The sequence below is a fragment of the Salmo salar genome, chromosome 14 (genome assembly GCF_965601325.2).
Source record: "Salmo salar chromosome 14, fSalSal1, whole genome shotgun sequence".
NCBI lineage: Eukaryota > Metazoa > Chordata > Actinopteri > Salmoniformes > Salmonidae > Salmo > Salmo salar.
Window position 1 is genome coordinate 91,377,058 of NC_138304.1, and position 21,962 is coordinate 91,399,019.

The following is a 21,962-nucleotide window of genomic DNA, read 5'->3' on the forward strand; positions in this document are numbered from 1 at the left end:
TTTACTACTCGCCAAAGTCCAGTCTCTTGACAACAAGGTAGATGAAATCCGAGCAAGGGTTGCCTTCCAGAGAGACATCAGAGATTGTAACGTTCATTGTTTAATTGAAACGTGGCTCACTCGAGACACGCTATCGGAGTATGTACAGCCACCTGGTTTCTTCACGCATCGCGCCGACAGAAACAAACATCTCTCTGGTAAGAAGAAGGGCGGGGGTGTATGCCTTATGGTTAACGAGACGTGGTGTGATCATAACAACATACAGGAACTCAAGTCCTTTTGCTCACATGACCTAGAATTCCTTACAATCAAATGCCGACCGCATTATCTACCAAGAGAATTCTCTTCGATCAAATCGCATACACATGGTTAGCAGATGTTAATGCGAGTGTAGCGAAATGCTTGTGCTTCTAGTTCCGACAATGCAGTAATAACCAACGAATAATCAAACCAACGAATAATCAAACCTAACAATTTCACAACAACTACCTTATACACACAAGTGTAAAGGAATGAAGAATATGTACATAAAAAAATATGAATGAGTGATGGTACAGAACGGCATAGGCAAGATGCAGTAGATGGTATCGAGTACAGTATATACATATGAGATGAGTGAATCAGGGTATGTAAACATATAAAAGTGGCATTGTTTAAAGTGGCTAGTGATACATGTATTACATCAAGATGCAGTAGATGGTATAGAGTACAGTATATACATATGAGATGAGTAATGTAGGGTATGTAAACATTATATGAAGGGCATTGTTTAAAGTGGCTAGTGATACATGTATTACATCAAGATGCAGTAGATGGTATAGAGTACAGTATATACATATGAGATGAGTAATGTAGGGTATGTAAACATTATATGAAGGGCATTGTTTACAGTGGCTAGTGATACATTTTTCATGAATCTTTACATTATTAAAGTGGCTGGAGTTGAGTCAGTATGTTGGCAGCAGCCACTCAATGTTAGTGGTGGCTGTTTAACAGTCTGATGGCCTTGAGATAGAAGCTGTTTTTCAGTCTCTCGGTCCCTGCTTTGATGCACCTGTACTGACCTCGCCTTCTGGATGATAGCGGTGTGAACAGGCAGTGGCTCGGGTGGTTGTTGTCTTTGATGATCTTTATGGCCTTCCTGTGACATCGGGTGGTGTAGGTGTCCTGGAGGGCAGGTAGTTTGCCCCCAGGGATGCGTTGTGCAGACCTCACTACCCTCTGGAGAGCCTTCCGGTTGTGGGCGGAGCAGTTGCCGTACCAGGCGGTGATACAGCCCGACAGGATGATCTCGATTGTGCATCTGTAAAAGTTTGTGAGTGCTTTTGGTGACAAGCCGAATTTCTTCAGCCTCCTGAGGTTGAAGGAGGCGCTGCTGCTCCTTTCGGAAAATCTGACCACGACTCCATTTTGTTGCTCCCAGCCTATAGACAGAAACTAAAACAGGAAATGCCTGTGCTCAGGTCTGTTCAACGCTGGTCCGACCAATCTGATTCCACGCTTCAAGATTGCTTCGATCATGTGGACTGGGATATGTTCCGCATAGCGTCGGATAATAACATTGATGAATACGCTGATTCGGTGAGCGAGTTTATTAGCAAGTGCATCGGTGATGTTGTACCCACAGCAACTAATAAAACCTTCCCCAACCAGAAACCATGGATTGATGGCAGCATTCATGCAAAACTGAAAGCGCGAACCACTGCTTTTAATCAGGGCAAGGCGACCGGAAACATGACCGAATATAAACAGTGTTGCTATTCCTTCCGCAAGGCAATCAAACAAGCTAAGCGTCAGTATAGAGACAAAGTATAGTCGCAGTTCAACGGTTCAGACACGAGAGGTATGTGGCAGGGTCTACAGTCAATCACGGACTACAAAAATAAATCCAACCCCGTCGCGGACCACGATGTCCTGCACCCTGACAAGCTAAACAACTTCTTTGCTCGCTTTGAGGACAGTACAGTGCCAACGACACAGCCCGCTACCAAAACCTGCGGGCTCTCCTTCACCGCAGCCAACGTGACTAAACGTGTTAACCCTCGCAAGGCTGCCGGCCCAGACGGCGTCCCTAGCCGTGTCCTCAGAGCACGCGCAGACCAGCTGGCTGGTGTGTTTACGGACATATTCAATCAATCCTTATCCCAGGCTGCTGTTCCCACATGCTTCAAGAGGGCCACCATTGTTCCAGTTCCCAAGAAAGCTAAGGTAACTGATCTAAATGACTATCGCCCCGTAGCACTCGCCTCCGTCATCATGAAGTGCTTTGAGAGACTAGTCAAGGATCATATCACCTCCACCCTACCTGACACCCTAGACCCACTCCAATTTGCCTACTGCCCCAATAGGTCCACAGACAATGCAATCGCAATCACACTGCACACTGCCCTAACCCATCTAGACAAGAGGAATACCTATGTAAGAATGCTGTTCATCGATGACAGCTCAGCATTTAACACCATAGTACCCTCAAACTCGTTATTAAGCTCGTTCTCAGCCCTCTCCTGTACTCCCTGTTCACCCATGATTGCGTGGCCATGCACGCCTCCAACTCAATCATCAAGTTTGCAGACGACACTACAGTGGTAGGCTTGATTACCAACAACGACGAGACGGCCTACAGGAAGCAGGTGAGGGCCCTCGGAGTGTGGTGTCAGGAAAATAACCTCACTGTACTGTACTCTATACCATCTACTGCATCTTGCCTATGCCATTTGCCCATCGCTCATCCATATATATTTTTATGTACATATTCTTATTCATTCCTTTACACTTGTGTGTATAAGGTAGTTGTGAAATTGTTAGATTACTTGTTAGATATTACTGCATGGTCGGAACTAGAAGCACAAGCATTTCGCTACAATCGCATTAACATCTGCTAATCATGTGTATGTGACAAATAGAATTTGATTTGATTTGGTGGGTGATTTTGAAAAGTCATAGTCAATTGATCGATATTATAATAAGACTGTTAGTAAAAATGTTCCTCTTTAATTTACAATCTGTAGAAACTATGAGAATAGAAATGTTCAGAACTTTTGTGAAACATTTCATTGCAGTTGAAAAATATATGGCAATTAGAATAAATAATATTTGTTTAAATATATGGAGGATTGGAAATGATTCAGACAATTACATTGATAGGACCCACAATCTATTGGCAATATTAAAGCTACTCTAACAAAACAGAAATGTTGAAAAGCAAAGGTATTACTGGTACTATTAAGATGGGGTTGAAACAGTCTGTTGCATTTCTAGTTTCAACTCTCCAATTGCAAGTACACCATATTTTCATTTGCCCCAATCTGGTCAGTCCAATCTTCAGTTCTAGATACATCTGAATGAGTAATTGACATCATGAGCACCTATTAACAAAACAACAACAGATGATAGAATAAGCCCTGGTACTTCGTTGTGATGTATTTATGAATCACTGTGTGTTTTGTGTCCCCAGATGAAGCAGGTGCTGCAGACACAGAGGAGGCGGTTGTGGACCACAGCTATGTAAAGAAGAAGCTGGAGCATGGACTCACTCGAATTTGGCAGGTCAGAACACAAGCTTTCTCCGCTCTCGCTCCTCTCTCGCTCCCTCCCTTTCTCCTCTGTCGCTCCCTCTCTCCTCTGTCGCTCCCTCTCTCCTCTGTCGCTCCCTCTCTCCTCTGTCGCTCCCTCTCTCCTCTGTTGCTCCCTCTCTCCTCTGTTTCTCCCTCTCTCCTCTCTCGCTCCCTCTCTCCTCTCTCGCTCTCTCTCCTCTCTTGCTCTCTCTCCTCTCTCTTGCTCTCTCCTCTCTCTCCTCTCTCTCCTCTCTCCTCTCTCGCTCTCTCTCCTCTCTCGCTCTCTCTCCTCTCTCGCTCTCTCTCCTCTCGCTCTCTCTCCTCTCTCGCTCTCTTGCTCTCTCGCTCTCTCGCTCACTCTCGCTCCACATCACTCTCTCTCTCGCCGCCCCACATCTCGCTCTCTCTCGCCCCCCCACATCTCGCTCTCTCTCGCCCCCCCACATCTCGCTCTCTCTCGCCCCCCCCACATCTCGCTCTCTCTCTCGCCCCCCACATCTCGCTCTCTCTCTCGCCCCCCACATCTCGCTCTCTCTCCCCCCCACATCTCGCTCTCTCTCGCCCCCCACATCTCGCTCTCTCTCGCCCCCCACATCTCGCTCTCTCTCGCCCCCCACATCTCGCTCTCTCTCGCCCCCCACATCTCGCTCTCTCTCGCCCCCCACATCTCGCTCTCTCTCGCCCCCCCACATCTCGCTCTCTCTCGCCCCCCCACATCTCGCTCTCTCTCGCCCCCCCACATCTCGCTCTCTCTCGCCCCCCCCCCACATCTCGCTCTCTCTCGCCCCCCCCCCCACATCTCGCTCTCTCTCGCCCCCCCCCACATCTCGCTCTCCTTCTACCCCCCACTAACAAGTATTCTCTTCACCCACAATAAAGTTTCTCTGGAGATGAGTCTAATCTTTAATATAGTCAAATCTTCCTCCCATTCTCTTCCTACAGGAAGTTCAGCTGAAAGTGAAAGCCTATCTACTTGGTACAGACATGTCTAACTTCAAATATGATGACTTCATCGTGGTCTTGGATGTTATCAGCAGGTAATGACGCCTAGCAGAGAAATATAATTATAGAATTGAATGGGGATACCCGTTCTAGTAATTATGTTTCTACGACCACATCCTCATTAGCACTAATTGGTTTGAAGGACATGGGACCGAAACCTCAAGCTTTCCCCCTGTCCCCCAGTCCATGTGAAACCCCTTGTTTTAAATGAACAACCACCAAAGCGGAGAGGGAGTTATGTGGGCATCAATGAATCGGCTTGTTCTGCCAACAGAACAGGGTCGTAATCAGGCTCTTTACAAGCTTGTCAATTAAGGAATCGGGTTTCTGGGTCGGCTGTGTCCTTATGGGTCAGTGGAGAGAGAGAATAGGGGTTCCTCAGGGATCAGTCTCAGGGCCACATGGCTGTGAAGTAACTCTATGGGGTTAATTAGGGAACTTGAACTATTCAGGAGCAACTGGCGAATGATTTTTCCCTCGCATTTGTGTTCTTTCGATCTCATTTGGCATTGTTCCTCCTTTCTCTCCCCATCCTTTCTGTTTCTCTGTCTCTGCAACACACACACACACACACACACACACACACACACACACACACACACACACACACACACACACAGGCTGATGCAAGTGGGGGAGGAGTTCTGCGGCAGTAAGTCAGAGTTGCTGCAGGAATCCATCAAACGTCAGAGCGTAAACTACTTCAAGAACTACCACAGGTGAGTTCCCTGCCTAGCCCTAGCTAGCGAATGTTTGCCGAAGTTATATGAATGTTTTCCTGGTTGGATACGTGTGTTCGCACCATCTGCACAGGAAAACAATGGTCTGTTTACATCATTATTGTTCTCCCCAACCTGAATATAAGTGGATATCATTATAAATGAATGCATTATATCAGAAGATGTCTGCACTGATCAGTTGTGTGATTACCTGTCAGGTGTTATAGATGATAAGTAGTAGTCTACTCACAGAAATAGTAATCAGAAAGAAAAATAACATGTAATAGGGGGTAGGTGGAGAGAGAATACGAGTGTGAGACAGAGGTTGAGAAAGACTGACAAGACAGCGAGATAAAGAGAGACAGAGAGAACATACAAGAGAGACAGAGATAAAACGCAAGACAAAGAGAGACTGAGATAGAGGGATGAGAGAGCAACACAGGAGAAGAGCCACATTGGCAGAGACAGTGGCCAACTCTGCTTTGATCCCATTTTCCCTGTTAGAAATACTATGACACTCTACCACCAAGCCCCTGCTCGCCCTCCGCTCCCTAAGCATCATTTTCACATTCTGTCTGAATCCCCAACAACTTAGGATGCAGCCACAAAGCCATTACTCGTCAGCAAACTGTGTGGGGCCTTCATTATGTCGCACTGGCTGCATTAACACATTTTGACATTAACATTTATATTGTGCCCCCTGGGCTTAGAGGTGCAAATTACATTGTAGCTAGTTTTTATCTCCACTGAATTGACCACAGAACTGTTATAATGATTCAACTGAAACTATGTCCAGATATCTGCTCTGTCACATGCACCAACTGCACTCCTCCTCTTCTGTGTGTGCTTGAATACCAAATCACTTATTCCGCTCGTTGGATGTGGCACGGCTTGCAAACCATTATAGACTACAAAGGGAAGCACAGCCAAGAGCTGCCCAGTGACACGAGCCTACCAGACGAGCTAAACTACTTCTAAGCTCGCTTCAAGGCAAATAACACTGAAACATGCATGAGAGCACCAGCTGTTCCGGACGACTGTGTGATCACGCTCTGCGCAGCCAATGTAAGACCTTTAAACAGGTCAACATTCACAAGGCCGCAGGGCCAGACGGATTACCAGGACGTGCACTGCGAGCATGCGCTAACCAACTGGCAAGTGTCTTCACAGACATTTTCAACCTCTCCCTGTCCAAGTCTGTAATACCAACAAATTTTAAGCAGCCCATCATAGTCCCTGTGCCCAAGAACACTAAGTTAACCTTCCTAAATGACTACCGACCCGTAGCACTCAAGTCTGTAGCCATGAAATGCTTTGAAAGGCTGGTCATGGCTCACATCAACACCATTATCCCAGAAACCCTAGACCCACTCCAATTTGCATACCGCCCTAACAGATCCACAGATGATGCGATTGCTATTGCACTCCACACTGGCCTTTCCCACCTGGACAAAAGGAACACCTATGTGAGAATGCTATTCATTGACTACAGCTCAACGTTCAACACCATAGTGCCCTCAAAGCTCATCACTAAGCTAAGGACCTGGGACTAAACACCTCACTTTGCATCTGGATACTGGACTTCCTGACGTGCTGCCCCCAGGTGGTAAGGGTAGGTAACAACACATCTGCAACGCTGATCCTCAACACATGGGCCACTCAGGGGGTGTGTGCTCAGTCCCCTCCTGTACTCAAATCAAATTCAAATCAAATGTATTTATATAGTCCTTCTTACTTCAGCTGATATATCAAAGTGCTCTACAGAAACCCAGCCTAAAACCCCAAACAGCAAGCAATGCAGGTGTAGAAGCACTCACTCATGACTGCATGGCCAGGCACGACTCCAACACCATCATTAAGTTTGCTGATGACACAACAGTGGTATCACCGACATCGATGAGACAGCCTTTAGGGAGGAGGTCAGCGACCTGGCAGTGCGGTACCAGGACAACCTCTCCCTCAACATGATCAAGACAAAGGAGATGATTGTGGACTACAGGAAAAGGAGGACTGAGCACACCCCCATTCTCATCGACAGGGCTGTAGTGGAGCAGGTTGAGAGCTTCAAGTTTCTTGGTGTCCACATCACTAACAAACTAACATGGTCCAAGCACACCAAGACAGTTGTGAAGAGGGCACGACAAAACCTATTCCCCCTCAGGAGACTGAAAAGATTTGGCATGGATCCTCAGATCCTCAAAAGGTTTTACAGCTGCACCATCGAGAGCATCCTAACTGGTTGCATCACTGCCTTGTATGGCAACTGCTCGGCCTCCGACTGCAAGGCACTACAGAGGGTAGTGCGAACAGCCCAGTACATCACTGGGGCCAAGCTTCCTGCCATCCAGGATCTCTATACCAGGCAGTGTCAGAGGAAGGAAAATTGTCAAAGACTCCAGCCACCCTAGTCATAGACTGTTCTCTCTGCTACTGAACGGCAAGCGGTACCGGAGCGCCAAGTCTAGGTCCAAGAGGCTTCTAAACAGCTTCTACCCCCAAGCCATAAGAATCCTGAACATCTAATCAAACTATTCAGACTATTTGCATTGCCCCCCTCTCTTATGCCACTGCTACTTTCTGTTATTATCTATTTATAGTCACTTTAACTCTACCTACATGTACATATTACCTTGACTAACCGGTGCCCCCGCACATTGACTCTGTACCAGTACCCCCTGTATATAGTCTCGCTATTGTTATTTTACTGCTGCTCCTTAACTACTTGTAACTGTTACTTCTTATTGGTATTTTTAAATTGCGGTGTTGGTTAAGGGCTTGTAAGTAAGCATTTCACCTGTTGCATTCGGCACATGTGACTAAGAACATTTGATTTGATTTGAAAGGTGTCACATATTATGACTATCTCTAGCTCATCACCTTCTTATAACAGCGATATGACTGGCCGGTGTTGTGACATACAGTGTGTTGTGACATTTATTCAAACACATGTAAGTTGGGGGACCAGGACTCTGTAATGTTTGATGTTTATACTGACATTTCCTGTGGATGAATTGATATTGACCCCCAAAAGAGAGGCGGCGAGTGTGGTGGTTCGCAAGCGGGGGGTGATGATCATAGCAGTGTATGGACGGTCCTTTCTCCCTCAACAAACAGCCCTCCATGCCTACCGTGACATATCTCTGTTTGTATCCACACATTTCATCTGGGACTCTGGGAGACCAGGAGCTCTTGTGCTTGAAAGTAAATGGCAACGGTCGTTAATCGGCAAACGCTGACTTCTTCTCTCTTCGTCTTTTCTTTTTCTTTTCTTTTCCTCCATCCCTTTCTTTCTCTATGCCCCCCAGGACACGCCTGGAGGAGTTGCGGATGTTTCTGGAGAATGAGACATGGGAACTGTGTCCTGTCAAGTCCAACTTCAACATCGCTCAGCTCCATGTGAGTAAGACAGTTAGGAGCCACAGAGCCAGGGAGACTCAGAGAAGTGATGTGATATAGACTCATCGTAGGCATGGCATTTACATATGGATATGAATCATAGTGGTCCTAGCTGTCAGCAGGGGGAGAGAAGACAGAGGTGTAACCAAAAGTTAAAGCTGTACAAACAATGTCCCTGGACGATATGTGTTCTTATCATATTCAAACAGGACATGAAGATGAAAACCTTGAATAAAGAATTGCAAAACAGGAATGTCTATTAAATAGAATGGAGAGATGACGTGAAGCGCTTTATTTCTTGATTGCCAGCAGACATCGAGGAGGGTTGTCACTGAACCTTTAAGAAACAATCTCTGATGTTGTGATATCGCCATCTCTCCCGGGCTAGCACCCTGTGGTGGAAGCAGATTCCCTCACAACCATCCTCCCAATGTACCCTCCAGCATTAGCATATTTTACTTCCCTCTCCATTATCGTATGAAGAATAGGCAGCTTAATGGCCTTCCCATGCTAAACTGTCATTTGAGAATAATTGAGGCTAAGCCTTTGTTTCGCTGTTGAAAAGGAAAGGAGAGATTTGTTAAAGGAACTCCAGCCAGAGGGAATGGTATTGTGACAGGATCCTCTAAACCATGGCTGAGACCCAAATGGCATCCTATTCCCTATGTAGTGCACTACATTTGACCAGAGCCTTATGTGCCCTGCTTAAAAGTAGTCCACTATATAGAGATGAGTGTGCCATTTGGGACGTAAGCCAATGTGATTGTGCTGTCTTGTGGGATATGAATCCAAGAAGTGGCATTAGCTCACGTATAGCCTAACCACCTTTCGCTAGAGATGTTATTACCAAGTGTTTTCAGCTGGAGAGGTTGAACTTATAAATGGGGAACTTCTGTCAAGCCTGTATCTAAATCTCAGGTTAGGTGAATGTATGAATATGTAGCCTAACCAATGCTTGTCTACCATATTCATGATTCTTTCAAACCTTGATACGGGAGTTTATTAATGTTGTAATCAATGCAGTTTAGGGTTTTTATGTACAGAGGAAAGTTGTACAGAAAACGTGTTCTATAATGTAATCTACATGTTTAAACCTGCAGTGTCAGCAGGCGTATGGGATTGTTTCATTGTCTATGCCGCTCCTATTCGCTCACAAGCAGTTTAGGATGTAATCCTTCTGTCAGCAACATCACAGGACTACCATGGAATGAATAATCTAGCCAGCCTCCTACCAGGTTCCCCTCAGGGCAGCCAGGGTCCCACTCGCATCTCATGAAAGATGCATGGCTTGGTTATCTAACAAACACAATAAGGAAGTGGTAGGTATAGTTCTGGCTGGGGAGTCTCTGTTGTGTGACTTATGTAGAGGCAGTACACTGGTTCAAGCCTCTGTTCTGCCCACGGCAAAGATGATGCTCAGGTTTCCATCTTTTCCTATATCCCAGTCTTTTATTTTTTCTCTTCGACAGTATCCAAGATCTTTTGTTATAGCAACGCGAGCAGTAACTCCATTATACCTGTACATTATAAAACATATGCTGGATAGTCATTTCTTGGTGTATTTTTTTTCTCCATTGACTCCTTCTTTGTGATCAATGGTAACTCATTGTAGCTAAGCCTCACCCTGTATTCACTCTTTGCGTGTCTCTCTATTCACTGTAAGCGTATCTCTCCCTCTGCTCTCTCTCTCTGCAGGAGTTTAAGTTCATGGGTCAGAGCCGGTCCCCCTCAGTGTCTCCCAGTAGACAGGTGTTGTCCAGTCAGGACCCGGTGTTGTCCAGCCAGGACCAGGAAGTCCTGTCTCTGTTTCAGCACTTCAGTCAGGAGGGGAACCCCTTTGAGAGGCACATCGACAACAAGGATGAGGAGACTGAGGACGTACTGGCCTCCAACGGGGTAGGCAGTGCCTTGCATTATATTACATGGTTGTTACAGATGTATTACAGGTTTATAGATACTACTCCTGTAGTCGGTGTTCAGATCATGAGATTCACGTGATAGGCCTCCAACGGGGTAGGCAGTGCCTCGGATTACACTCTTACCCACGTGCACTTTTTACATGCTTATAACAGAGGTGTTATATTGTACATATGTTATATTATAAGTAGTGCTGAGCAATTAACCAACGTTTCGGTATTTTTGATTTTTTTAAACAATTAAACAACAATTTGTTTTTTTAAACAATCAGTTCAGTTATTTTTGCTTTCTGTGAGCTCATTGCGCAGTTTCTCAAGAGATAAATTAGACCAAGCCCAAACTGTGCGATGTAGTAGGGAGTTGTAGTTTCCAACATGCCAATATTCTACGTAGTTTAGCGTAGAAAACGTGGTAATTAACTACAATGACCTTAATCCTTTGCGCGCCTACCTTGTCTGGTCTGTTTCTCTTACGCCTGCTATGTACAAGAGACTGAATAATGTGCTATTGAGGTATAGTTTGCATAGAGCATTTAATATTTTTTTAAATTATGAAAATTGGAAAAAATATATATAATTATAATCAAACTGAACCAACATCAAACTGCATGAATACGAGGCTTGTAGTCTATAAGTCTCGTAGTTGTTACCTATTATACAATACAGGAGAAGCACTAGGCCTATATTCTGTATACTTTTTGTCATGCGGAATATGTGAGCACCAGCAGTTGTGTTGATAGGGGTAAGTTAAGGTTACTTCAATCAAAGGTGACATACTCCATAGCTCTCTCTCTGCCACAATCATTGGTTAGTGTCCGTTGTCCATTATACTCAGTATGGATAGTCCAGTATGTACTTTAGAGTTCTGTTGCGTCTCTCCAGCAAAACGTTCTATCACCATCCACTGATCCTCCTTCATAACGCCTGCTGCCATTCCATCAGATCTCACCAGGCATTATAGCTGTGATTAAGTCGCACATAATCATTTGGGGACGTTAAGTGGTTTATAGTCGCCCTAACTGTCACACCTGAATTCACACCCGCTACAGTGGTTCTTTACGCTTTTATGCGCTTGACATTTAATGATATTTAATATGAGCTGATGCTGTAATGAAAAATAAAGGGTACATTTATATGGGCGTTGGGTGTTTGGAGAACTCTGTTGTCTTGAGTGGTAGCACACTGATATGAATGAAATAATAGGCTAGCTTTTATGAAGAGAAGCTTTTATGGTAATGTTCTTGCGTACAAGTGGACTGGAGTTGTTACATTTCAACACCAGTGTATAAAGCTATTATTTGTTGGGTTTCCGTTATCAGTTTGTTTTGTTCTGCCATTACAATCAGTTTGTTTTGTTCTGCCATTACAATCAGTTTGTTTTGTTCTGCCATTACAATCAGTTTGTTTTGTTCTGCCGTTACAATCAGTTTGTTTTGTTCTGCCGTTACAATCAGTTTGTTTTGTTCTGCCATTACAATCAGTTTGTTTTGTTCTGCCATTACAATCAGTTTGTTTTGTTCTGCCATTACAATCAGTTTGTTTTGTTCTGCCATTACAATCAGTTTGTTTTGTTCTGCCATTACAATCAGTTTGTTTTGTTCTGCCATTACAATCAGTTTATTTTTGTTCTGCCATTACAATCAGTTTGTTTTGTTCTGCCATTACAATCAGTTTATTTTTGTTCTGCCATTACAATCAGTTTGTTTTGTTCTGCCATTACAATCAGTTTATTTTTGTTCTGCCATTACAATCAGTTTGTTTTGTTCTGCCATTACAATCAGTTTATTTTTGTTCTGCCATTACAATCAGTTTGTTTTGTTCTGCCATTACAATCAGTTTATTTTTGTTCTGCCATTACAATCAGTTTGTTTTGTTCTGCCATTACAATCAGTTTATTTTTGTTCTGCCATTACAATCAGTTTGTTTTGTTTGTTTTTGTCTTAATTCTAATACCAATGTACCTTGAGGAGAAAAAAATATTATCAAAAGGGATTAGTCAAATCCAAAATGGTTATTTTCTTGTTAATACGTATTCATAGCCTGAAACTTGTTTTCATTATGAACTGATAAAGCTCAATCGAAGGAATTATTTCCCGCTAGATTGGGATCAAATTGAGAAAGTGAGTTTACACAAGCTGCTATATCTGCCTCACCACCGATTCTACTTGTTCTCTTTCAACTTCAGGTAGAACAGCAATATTGTGCCAACATGTTATTCCCACCATATAGAGAGAGAGCTGTATACCTTATAGGATTCACTCTCAGCTTTATATTTTCACAATGGCATTTCGATTACCTGACATTACCGGTTGCTGTTATTTCAGCTGAGGGAGGAGAACAATAAGAATATCTTCTCATCATGTTGTAATGAGGCCTTAACTAAACAGTTTATTAAGGGGAACTTGACTGAACTGTTTATTAAGGGGAACTTGACTGAACTGTTTATTAAGGGGAACTTGACTGAACTGTTTATTAAGGGGAACTTGACTGAACTGTTTCTTAAGGGGAACTTGACTGAACTGTTTCTTAAGGGGAACTTGACTGAACTGTTTATTAAGGGGAACTTGATTGAACTGTTTATTAAGGGGAACTTGACTGAACTGTTTATTAAGGGGAACTTGACTGAACAGTTTATTAAGGGGAACTTGACTGAACTGTTTCTTAAGGGGAACTTGACTGAACTGTTTATTAAGGGGAACTTGATTGAACTGTTTATTAAGGGGAACTTGATTGAACTGTTTATTAAGGGGAACTTGACTGAACTGTTTATTAAGGGGAACTTGACTGAACTGTTTCTTAAGGGGAACTTGACTGAACTGTTTATTAAGGGGAACTTGACTGAACTGTTTATTAAGGGGAACTTGACTGAACTGTTTATTAAGGGGAACTTGACTGAACTGTTTCTTAAGGGGAACTTGACTAAACTGTTTCTTAAGGGGAACTTGACTAAACTGTTTCTTAAGGGGAACTTGACTGAACTGTTTCTTAAGGGGAACTTGACTGAACTGTTTCTTAAGGGGAACTTGACTGAACTGTTTATTAAGGGGAACTTGACTGAACTGTTTATTAAGGGGAACTTGATTGAACTGTTTATTAAGGGGAACTTGACTGAACTGTTTCTTAAGGGGAACTTGACTGAACTGTTTCTTAAGGGGAACTTGACTAAACTGTTTTTTAAGGGGAACTTGACTGAACTGTTTCTTAAGGGGAACTTGACTGAACTGTTTCTTAAGGGGAACTTGACTGAACTGTTTCTTAAGGGGAACTTGACTGAACTGTTTCTTAAGGGGAACTTGACTGAACTGTTAAGGGGAACTTGACTGAACTGTTAAGGGGAACTTGACTGAACTGTTTCTTAAGGGGAACTTGACTGAACTGTTTCTTAAGGGGAACTTGACTGAACTGTTTCTTAAGGGGAACTTGACTGAACTGTTTCTTAAGGGAACTGAACTGTTTAAGGGAAAGGTATTGTTACTGGTAGAGTATTGTGGGTGTCTCTGGGAGTCCCCAAACCTTTCACTCTAGTCCCATTCTAAGCAGTTCACCCTTCCCTTTCAATGGCTCAGTTGGTTTGAGCATGGTGCTGGTTTGCAGTGCAACACCAGAGTTGTGGGTTTGATTTAAGCTCGGGTAAAGTGTGTTACTCTTACTATCACTTTGGATAAAAGCATCTAAAATGATCAACTTTTCATCATTTATAACTCTTTTCTGAATGACCATATTGTTACTGTTATTTCCCCTCTACGGTATGAGTCTGATGAGTTGGAGAAGTATACCAGGACTACGACAGTGATAAAAGCATCGAAATGATCATATTTTTATTATATATAAACCTTTTTCTAAATGGCCATATTTGAAGGATATTGTTACTATTCTTCCCCTCTGCAGTATGAGTCCGATGAGCTGGAGAAGTGTGTGTACCAGGACTATGACAGCGACAGTGATGTCCCTGATGAACTCAAGCAGGACTACGTGGACGAGCAGACCGGAGACGTCCCTCTCAAGAGGTTAGTTCAAAAGTCACGACGTGATGATGTCATACCCGTGACCTCACTGGTCAAGTTCTCAAGTGCTATGCCAGTAGTTAATGTATGATGAACAACTATAATTGGAAAGATGTGTACACTATTTACATAATGTAGGAGTGAGCAGCTACAAATATCTCTGAGGCAGTTATTCTAAATATGTAGGCAAAACATGAATTTTAATTGCAGCCGTTTCAACAATACACTGAGAAAAAAACACTTGTCGTTGTTTTTTTCTGTGTATTGTTGAAGCGGCTGCAATTCAAATGAATGTATTGGCTACATATTTAGAATAACAGCCTCAGAGGTATTTGTAGCTGCTCACTCCTACATAACCCATCAAAGTTGGCACAATTGCATGAAGTCTTTTTTCTACATAATGAACAATTATTTTACCCTCCCCTCACTGATTAACACTCAAATCCCATGATAAACACATAGGCAATCATTATCCCTCTTTGGTGGAGAAATGAATTAACACACTGAAGGAGGCAGTTTATACCCATGTGAATGTATTCTTAAATCTTCATCTTCTATAGTATTTCAAGTGTTTGGATGAAGCCGTTTTGTAACAGATCATTAAAATGCATTACTGTACCTCCCACTGGAAGAGCTACTCGTGGGCGCTTTAGTTTTATGTTATGCAAATTGTCACCATTTTAGTAGCGGCATTTTTGCGGTTGTTATTATTTAAGGCCTCTTCCTAAACTGGTGTGATGTGTGTCGTAAATCACAATCACAATTAGCAAGGCTCATCACGGTTTCATGGAGTTATTAATGTTTAATGCCCCTCCTCCCTTTCATTGTTCACGCACGCGCACACACACACATTGTTCTCCTGCTAACAGAGTGGAGGGGAGATTCTTTCTGCAGTAAATCAGTGTGCAGACTGTGTATGAGACTACGTGCTACGATACGGCAGCTAATTGTGTGATATTGCCAGATGTGCAGCAGAGTGCAAAAACCACATTGTTTACTTATTCAACAGCTCTTCATTAGGAACGGATGTAGGAAGTAATGAATTGATCATGTTCATAGACATGACACACTTATTGATTTCCATGCATGTTGTACAGATGTAGGATCTTAATTTGAGCCAGGTTGCTACAGCAGAGCAGGAGAATAATCCTGCAGCTACAGGAAATGTGAATTATGTGGATAAAAATGAATATACATTTTTGTGGGGGTTGATAGATTTTTCGTCAAACTTCAAAAGCCTTTTTAAACCTCAAATCCAAAGTTCTCCTGCAACAGGGTGATCGAATTTAGATCCTACATCTGTATGGTGAGAGCCTTGGGTTAACTTCATGCTGCAGCAGCTAATGGGGATCCTTAATAAATACAATACTGTACATGGTGCCTGCAGAGTCTGCATTCACCCTGTTGTGTTGTACTGAGCTAAGCCTCTAACACGCTCATTTCCCAATCTATCAGAAGGAATCGCTGGCTAATTGAAGGGCTGCTGGAAGTTGACATCCAGGTCCAGGAATTAGAGATGTACTAATGAATGGTGGTAGATGACGTTTAATCGTTAGCCGGAGGGAAGGTTCTGTAAGATTAGCGGTTCACCACCGCCCCAACCCTGGAGTCGTTTTAGCTGTGTCTTTGGCCCCTCTCTTGTGTCACGCCTCTTAATTGATCAATTAAAAATATTTTATGAATGAATGTCTGGGCTCAACCAACGAGCTTTAGGCTTATGAACCTGAACAACTGTCTTGAACATCACCATGTCATTTAGTTTCTTGTCTGGCCCGCCTGACCAGCAAGCATTGGCATTGTTATCCCGCCCACACGCCTCTCCTCTCTCCCTAATCAGTGCGTCAAGGGAGACTCTGCGCAGCAGGAAGAAGTCCGACTACAGCCTAAACAAAGGCTCCAACGCTCCCATCCTGACCAACACAACCCTCAACGTGATCCGACTGGTCGGTGAGTAATCTTTTCCTTCTGTTCCTCTCCTCTGTTCCTCTCCTTTCACCTCCCAGAAACATCCAATACAGTAAGTGATGACGGTGGTGACCCCTTTCTCGCCGCAGAGACCTTGATAACCTTGATAATGGCACCAATTAACAAGCTAAATGCATATTAAGAATGTGAGGATCCAGGACCCTGTTCCCAAGGCTACTTGCCATCATTAGCCTGTTGTTATCCCCTGCCTAATAACAGATATATTTTTTTTATGGTCCGGCCACCTTTTTGCATCACCTGCAGTTGAAGGCATTAACATTAATCAAATCACATTTTAATGGGAAAAAATATTAATTGCTACAGAATGCAGTAATTTTATGTCAAAACGCACATCAAATGAGATTTTGTTTTACTATAATGTAAAAACAATTTAAACTGAGCCATGTTGGTTTAAAAAGCTGACTCTTCCAAATGAAAAATTGATTACTTTTTCATTTGGAAGAGTCAGCTTTGTAAACCAACATGGCTCAGTTTAAATTGTTTTTACATGTGACATTTAATTTCTTAAGCGCAATTTAAACATCTGTTTGACATCAGTTGTGACGTGTCTGGGCCACGCCGTCAATTTGGCTTCCTTCGCAAATTGAAACCCCTCCTTTTGATTTATTTTAATCGGAGAAGAAGAAATGTAATTATGATAAGCAAGGTAGTTAAGGATCCTAGTTAAAGAAATCTCACATTTTTTAAAAGGTATTAAACGACTTTCTGAATGACCAGCGCAGTTCACTTACGATGTGGTACATTTTATTCAACCAACAGATGTTCTAGCATTTCAGATGCATAATAGTACATGTATAATTTAAAACATAGTAAGTCAAATAGAAAAGTTAGAGCACATGAAATCAAACTTTTTCCTCTTTACTCTATCTGGAAAAAATCCTCATCTGGGTTGTACTGTAGCGTTCACTGAAAGATAAAGTGAGAAAGTGCCGATCTAAGCTCAAAGTCGAGTGGCTATTTCATCAGTTCTGATTCGATGGTAACCTTGTTACAGCCCTGTGCTTTGTAGCTATTCGTTTTATAAAATTTTTCTCAAATGAAATTCCATCCCCTCAGAGTACATGTAAATGCTCCATTGGCAAGGCAAATTATTATGATAAACCCCCCACCCCTTCTCAAGGATACTATTCCATTATGATTGACTTAAAACATCAGAGATTACATTACTATGGGAGTCCGTGGGACCTAATGTTACCCCAGCTCCATTGTTGCCTGCTTGAGTTGGATATGATGAGCGGTTAATACCCTTTACGTTCCAGGAGATCTTATAGAGGTCGGAGAATAAAATAGAGTAAGTCAGTCGTTTCATCACATTCTACTTGTGTTTTCATTTGGTGCAGTGCTGATGTGAAACATCCTGTCAAATGTTTGGCATTCTGATCACATTTATATCAATCTGAACTAGGGATGCACGATATGTCGCTGAACATAGTGGAATCGGACGATATTAGCTAAAAATACCAACATCGGTATCTGACCGATGTATTGTTTAACGCCAATGTTAAAACCGATGTCATAGCTACCGTGCACACCTATATAACGTAGGTACAGGACGTAATGATGCCACGTAAAATGTTGCACTACACGTGCAACACAGCATTCCTAACTTAGCCCACAATGTCTGCTGTGTGGATCGAGCAGTCAACAAGTCGAGCAGTCATTTGAAAGAGTAAGAACATTTCAGCGAGACAACTCAAAGGTGAAATCCATTAAAGCCAAAATAATGGAATTCATTGCCCTTGACAATCAACCGTTCTCTGTCGTGGGTGATGTTGGCTTTAGCTGACTGGTCGAGCACCGGTACTGTCGTGGAAATATTCAGTCAATCATATTTCTCAAATATCGCAGCCTGTGAGTTCAAATAGACTTTTATTACAACATAATAAAAGCCGAGCTGGTTCATGAAAACTACTTTCCAGTCTTGGCACATACTTCTTATACATTTTTCCTCCTTACGTCACACCCCTGTAGCTCAGTTGGTAGAGCATGGTGTGTGCAACGCCAGGGTTGTGGGTTCGTTTCCCACGGGGGGCCAGCACAGAAGAAAAAAATATATATATATGAAATTGTATTAAATGTATGCATTCACTACTGTAAGTCGCTCTGGATAAGAGCGTCTGCTAAATGACTAAAATGTAAATGTAAATGTAACTCCTCTTAATGACTCATCCCCTCTGGCATTTAGCCACCGTTATCTTATTGCCTTGCACTGAGTTTAGTTTGGTTTCATATTAGGGCGTGGAAACTGTAGAGCCACACCGATAGTTAAAAAATACAGACAGGTACTCGCCTTAAGACAGGTGCATGCATGTAGGACCATAGCAACAGTCCTTGGCACTTTACAGAAATAACCATACATGTCATCCTGCTAACTCCTCTGAAAGGGACACCCATGTTCTGTAAATGTCCCAAAAGATGTAACCATAGCAACAGTACATATTAGGCCATAACACCGTTACAAATATAAACAGTCATGTCCACTCCCCAGACAGGTGCATGTCTAATGGTGTCTAATGATCCAGAGCACATATAGAGAGCACTAGTTTTGCTGACTATCCTGAAATGTGTAATGGCCACACATGTTCTGGAAAATTCTCAATAGTACACACTACCAAGTGCGCTATTTTTCAGACGTTGCCCTACCGGAGTTACTCAGTAATAGCGTCACTGATATTAGCTTCACGACATACAGTTGAAGTCAGAAGTTTACATACACCTTAGCCAAATACATTTAAACTCAGTTTTTCACAATTCCTGAGATTTCATTCCAGTAAGAATTCCCTGTCTTCGGTCAGTTAGGATCACCACTTTATTTTAAGAAAGTGAAATGTCAGAATAATAGTAGAGAGAATGATTTATTTCAGATTTTATTTCTTTCATCACATTCCCAGTGGGTCAGAAGTTTACATACACTCAATTAGTATTTGGTAGCATTGCCTTTAAATTGTTTAACTTGGGTCAAATGTTTTGGTTAGCCTTCCACAAGCTTCCCACAATAAGTTGGGTGAATTTTGGCCCATTCTTCCTAACAGAGCTGGTGCAACTGAGTCAGGTTTGTAAGCCTCCTTGCTCGCACACACTTTTTCAGTTCTGCCCACAAATGTTCTATGAGATTGAGGTCAGGGCTTTGTGATGGCCACTCCAATACCTTGACTTTGTTGTCCTTAAGCCATTTTGCCACAACTTTGGAAGTATGCTTGGGGTCATTGTCCATTTGGAAGACCCATTTGCGACCAAGCTTTAACTTCCTGACTGATGTCTTGAAATGTTGCTTCAATATATACACATCATTTTCTCTGCTCATGATGCCATCTATTTTGTGAAGTGCACCAGTCCCTCCTGCAGCAAAGCACCCCCACAACATGATGCTGCCACTCCCGTGCTTCACGGTTGGGATGGTGTTCTTCGACTTGCAAGCATCCCCCTTTTTCCTCCAAACATAAAGATTGTTATCATGGCCAAACAGTTTTATTTTTGTTTCATCAGACCAGAGGACATTTCTCTAAAAAGTATGATCTTTTTTCCCATGTGCAGTTGCAAACCGTAGTCTGGCTTTTTGGGGCGGTTTTGGAGCAGTGGCTTCTTCCTTGCTGAGCAGTCTTTCAGGTTATGTCGATATAGGACTCGTTTTACTGTGGATATAGATACTTTTGTACCTGTTTCCTCCAGCATCTTCACAAGGTCCTTTGCTGTTGTTCTGGGATTGATTTGCACTTTTCGCACCAAAGTACGTTCATCTCTAGGAGACAGAACGTGTCTCATTCCTGAGCGGTATGACAGCTGCGTGGTCCCATGGTGTTTCGACTTGCGTACTATTGTTTGTACAGATGAACGTGGTACCTTCAGGCGTTTGGAAATTGCTCCCAAGGATGAACCAGACTTGTGGAGGTCTAAGCTGATTTCTTTTAATTTTCCCATGATGTCAAGCAAAGAGGCACTGAGTTTGAAGGTAGGACTTGAAATACATCCTCAGGTACACCTCTGATAGGCTAATTGATATAATTTGAGTCAATCAGAAGCTTATAAAGCCATGACATAATTTTCTGGAATTTTCCAAGCTGTTTAAAGGCAGTCAACTTAGTGTATGTAAACTTCTGACCCACTGGAATTGTGATACGGTGAATTAAAAAGTGAAATAATCTGTCTGTTAACAATTGTTGGGAAAATTACTTTACAAACTATATTTTAACAAGAAATGTGTGGATTGTTTGAAAAATGAGTTTTAATGACTCCAACCTAAGTGCATGTAAACTTCCTACTTCAACTGTACATACTATGGAATGCTGTTTGGGTCTTTGAGTGTCAAAAAAGATACAGTAGCACTGTTAAAGCTGTAAAAAAAAAAAAAAAAGGTCTGCAAACAAGAAAACACCGGTCACAAATGATGTTTACACAATACTACGTTGGTAATAAAGCATATTTTGTTCGACCGCAACTTCTGGGGTAGCTAGCTTTGCTTTAGCATTTTTTTTCTAGGTTGCCACTTGTTGTTCGCCCGTTGAAATTGAACTTCAGTTCATGAAGATAAATAGCTAGCCAGCTACTTAACCCTGTTGCCCAAAACTAACATTATAAGCAGCCAGCTAGCTTCATCTGGCTTGTGAGGATCGACCAGACCGAATTAAGAATTAGGCACAATAGTGGAATTTGCGGTTTGCCTTCAAAATAAAAGTATGTCATTGACAGTGATGCAAATGAATACAAATAGTAGAATTATGCCATACTATTTTGAAGGCTAACTGCAAAGTCCACTATTGTGGCTAGTTTAACATGGATGGTCCGACCACCAAATCAAATCAAATTTTATTTGTCACATACACATGGTTAGCAGATGTTAATGCGAGTGTTGCGAAATGCCTGTGCTTCTAGTTCCGACCATGCAGTAATATCTAACAAGTAATCTAACCTAACAATTTCACAACAACTACCTTATACACACAAGTGTAAAGGAATGAATAAGAATATGTACATAAAAATATATGAATGAGTGATGACCGAACGGCAAAGGCAAAATGCAGTAGATGGTAAGAGTACAGTATATACATATGAGATGAGTAATGTACGGTATGTAAAGTGGCATTATATAAAGTGGCATTGTTTAAAGTGGCTAGTGATACATTTATTACATACATTTTTTTCATTATTAAAGTCGCTGGAGTTGAGTCAGTATGTTGGCGGCAGCCACTCAATGTTAGTGATGGCTGTTTAACAGTCTGATGGCCTTGAGATAGAAGCTGTTTTCCAGTCTCTTGGTCCCAGCTTTGATGCACCTGTACTGACCTCGCCTTCTGGATGATAGCGGTGTGAACAGGCAGTGGCTCGGGTGGTTCCATTTTTTCCCATTTTAGTCATTTAGCAGACGCTCTTATCCAGAGCGACTTACAG

General features: G+C 42.5%; 1 protein-coding gene across 2 annotated transcripts in view; it reads left to right on the top strand.

The window, feature by feature from the left end:
- Positions 1-21,962, top strand: part of LOC106570454 (VPS50 EARP/GARPII complex subunit) — a 266,801-nt gene that overhangs the window by 170,773 nt on the left and 74,066 nt on the right. For both annotated transcript variants that reach the window (XM_045694895.2, XM_045694896.2), the window contains exons 14-20: positions 3,455-3,546; positions 4,497-4,591; positions 5,177-5,275; positions 8,581-8,671; positions 10,367-10,567; positions 14,476-14,594; positions 16,429-16,538. In XM_045694895.2, coding sequence (XP_045550851.1) covers positions 3,455-3,546; positions 4,497-4,591; positions 5,177-5,275; positions 8,581-8,671; positions 10,367-10,567; positions 14,476-14,594; positions 16,429-16,538 — 807 coding nt within the window. The remainder of the gene's footprint in view (positions 1-3,454; positions 3,547-4,496; positions 4,592-5,176; positions 5,276-8,580; positions 8,672-10,366; positions 10,568-14,475; positions 14,595-16,428; positions 16,539-21,962) is intronic.